We start from the raw sequence: 2,790 nt of genomic DNA on the forward strand, positions 1-2,790 counted from the left end.
AGTGAAGAGCCTACAAAGTGAAGGCAGAATAGTCGATGACATGAGAAAAGGAAGAATGCGGCCGCGGTAGCACCCGGGGTGCACAGAGCTCATGATAAAGCTGTGCTGTCTGTTACGCAGGGGGTATCAGTGATTCCTGCAGGAGTCTGCACACAGTAATACTGGATTTGTATCTGGGAGGGTGACGTGTTTGGAGAACCATTTAGCAATGAAAAGAAAAAGGATATGGGTGGGCGATTGCCCCTTGAAGACAAATGTTTAGCTTGGAAACCAATCATAGGTGCCTGTCAATCTGAAAGTAAGACTTCTGAAGTTGATTTCACATGCAGTTTCTAATATTCCTGTCAGTTATTTTGTCATTGGTCATCAAGTAGGAAGCTATTGCTCGTTCTCCTTTTTGTTGCTTTTTCTTCATCTACTTCTCTTTCTGCTTCCCTCCATCTCCTGCTGCTCCTTTTCCTTCCTTTCCTCTTTCTCTTTGTTTTTCTTCTTGTTCCTCCTGACTTTTTCAATAGTAGTGAAGTCAAAGAGTGGCTGGGTTTAGTAGCAAAAATGCAAGTAAGTCTACATGTATAAGACTTTTAGGGTAATAAGGCCCTTTCCAGGTTCACGGAGTTTTCACAGAGTGTAACCCAGACTGATCTGCTTCCACATTCACAATGTAGGTAACCACCACCTAAGTTTGGTGAAATTTCAAGATGGTGGCTACTGATGGGTAAGATTTTGGAGAAAGAAGTTCCCGGCACTTCTCTAATGCTTCCTTGAAAAGAGAAATCCCCCTTCTGTGTTCCTGGATAACTAACCATAATCCTAGAGAACATTTTGCTCCTATGTACTCATTCCTTCGTTCATTCTCCCATCAGTGACACCAAGAGATACTAAGATGGCGGGGAAGCCAGTGCTTCACTACTTCAATGGCCGGGGCAGGATGGAGTCCATCCGATGGCTCTTCGCTGCAGCTGGGGTAGAGGTAGGTTTTCATTTCTTCTTATGTTGAACCTCAAATTGACTTTGTCAACACGTTTTTCTAAGCCAAGAGTTTTTTTTTCTGAGAAAAATTATGACACCTTTTGCAATAAATAAGAATATCACAACTTATTAATCAAGAAATAAACGTTTTTACCAAATAAAATTATCATTATCTTTCCTGTCAAAAGTACATAAGCAATGAAATATATTTGTGAAAGAATCAAAAACTAAGTCAAATAATGACAATGTGTAGAGTTTATTTTGATTTAAAATGAGCTTTAAAATATCATTTAGGGCATTTATATGCAATTAAAGAAAGATGAATTCAGTATTAGGCAACTTTAAGTAATTATTATCAGCATTTTGTATGGTGTTAGTTGTGCTATTTTTGATATTTTTAAAACACTCCATATATATATATATATATATATATTTTTTTTTTTTTTTTTTTTTTCCGGTTACAGGATCAAACTCACGACCTTGCGCTTGCCAGGAAAGCGCTGTGCCACTGAGCTAAATCCCCAGGACCCTGTCCATATATTTTTGAGATGCACACAAGGGGTTAAAAATGCTTTTAGATCATTTTCTTTATTAGTATTTTCATAGTATATAATGTCCTCATTCCTTGTGGGGAGTTGGTACATGTACACAAGCTATCTTACTTCCTTTTTTTTGGTCTTCATCTCTTTCTCTCCCTCCTTCCCCCAGACATCTCTTGATCCCTTTCCTTTCTTTGCACAGTTTTTGCTTAGGATGATATCATAAGTCAGATGGCATTATTGGTTGGATATTAGGATCAGAACAGGGGAGACCATGAGCATGCACGTGAATCAACATTAGCTTGAGTTGGTAATCACTGAAGCTGACTGACTGATACTGGGAAAGTCTTTGTTCTTTGTGTGTTTTTGTTTCTACTAGAAATTATGAAACAGTAAAAAATATAAGAAAGTAAGTGTAGTTAAACTTAAATACCACAAAATAAGAGGGAGGGTGTAGGCAATGAAAAACTGCCTGTTACTGACAAAACATATTTATACAGAATTTATTTTGTGGAAAACTTTTTGTTAATTAACTTCTGAGGATTTAAGGTTGAACAAGAGAGGTCAGGTGTATCTCTGAGGGCAGAGACAAGTGAAGAATTTCAGTGGCATCTGGGAAGAGGCACTGTTTGCAGCTTGTGAATAGGAAATGCAACGCTGAGACGGTTGCCCTCTAGCGGCACCACTGGTAACACTTCTAAGCACAGACCTCAGAGAGCCAGGACCTGAGTGAGTGGTTTCCCGCCAATGAGAGAGGCGGTCATGGATACTGGGGTAGGTGTTGTCCCTCAGGCACCAAAGGAAACAGGAGGTTAAAAGCTGAGGTCACATCCTGTGAAAGGGATTTCTCATGTGCCCCCTTAACACTAATAGCAATGTGCATACTTCGGGGGAACACTCAATCCTTGATCCTTCCTTAATGTATGAAGCCTCATCCTTAATTTGTAAATAAACAACTGCACAGAAAATTCCAATGCTGCCCTAGTGCTATCCACATTTTCTTTCTATAAAGAAGTGATCAGGTTTCACCATATCCAGGCACAAGGTTGGTAGTTCTGAGATACATTTCAAGCCTCTGGGAGGAGGGAGAACTGGGGGCAATGTCCTCAGCACGGAAGGCTTCCTCTTCTCCATCCCACTGTGTGTGAAGAGAGTGGTGGCCAAGGGCTGTCTGGAGACTCTTACTCAAATCTTCTGAGTTCTCATTGCACAAAGATGGAACCCTTCTGCCTCTCCATCCTTACCACATCCCACCTTGATCATCCTCCTGTGGTAACCAAAC

At 40.3% G+C, this 2,790-nt stretch overlaps 1 protein-coding gene across 1 annotated transcript in view; it reads left to right on the forward strand.

Moving 5' to 3' along the window:
• Nucleotides 1-2,790, forward strand: part of LOC102025986 (glutathione S-transferase A-like) — a 157,516-nt gene that overhangs the window by 42,273 nt on the left and 112,453 nt on the right. The window contains exon 2 of the mRNA XM_005377651.2: nt 864-970. Within this exon, the coding sequence (XP_005377708.1) occupies nt 884-970 (87 nt within the window). The 5' untranslated portion in view covers nt 864-883. The remainder of the gene's footprint in view (nt 1-863; nt 971-2,790) is intronic.

The sequence above is a fragment of the Chinchilla lanigera genome, unplaced genomic scaffold, assembly GCF_000276665.1.
Source record: "Chinchilla lanigera isolate Chin_1 unplaced genomic scaffold, ChiLan1.0 scaffold00010, whole genome shotgun sequence".
Lineage (NCBI taxonomy): Eukaryota > Metazoa > Chordata > Mammalia > Rodentia > Chinchillidae > Chinchilla > Chinchilla lanigera.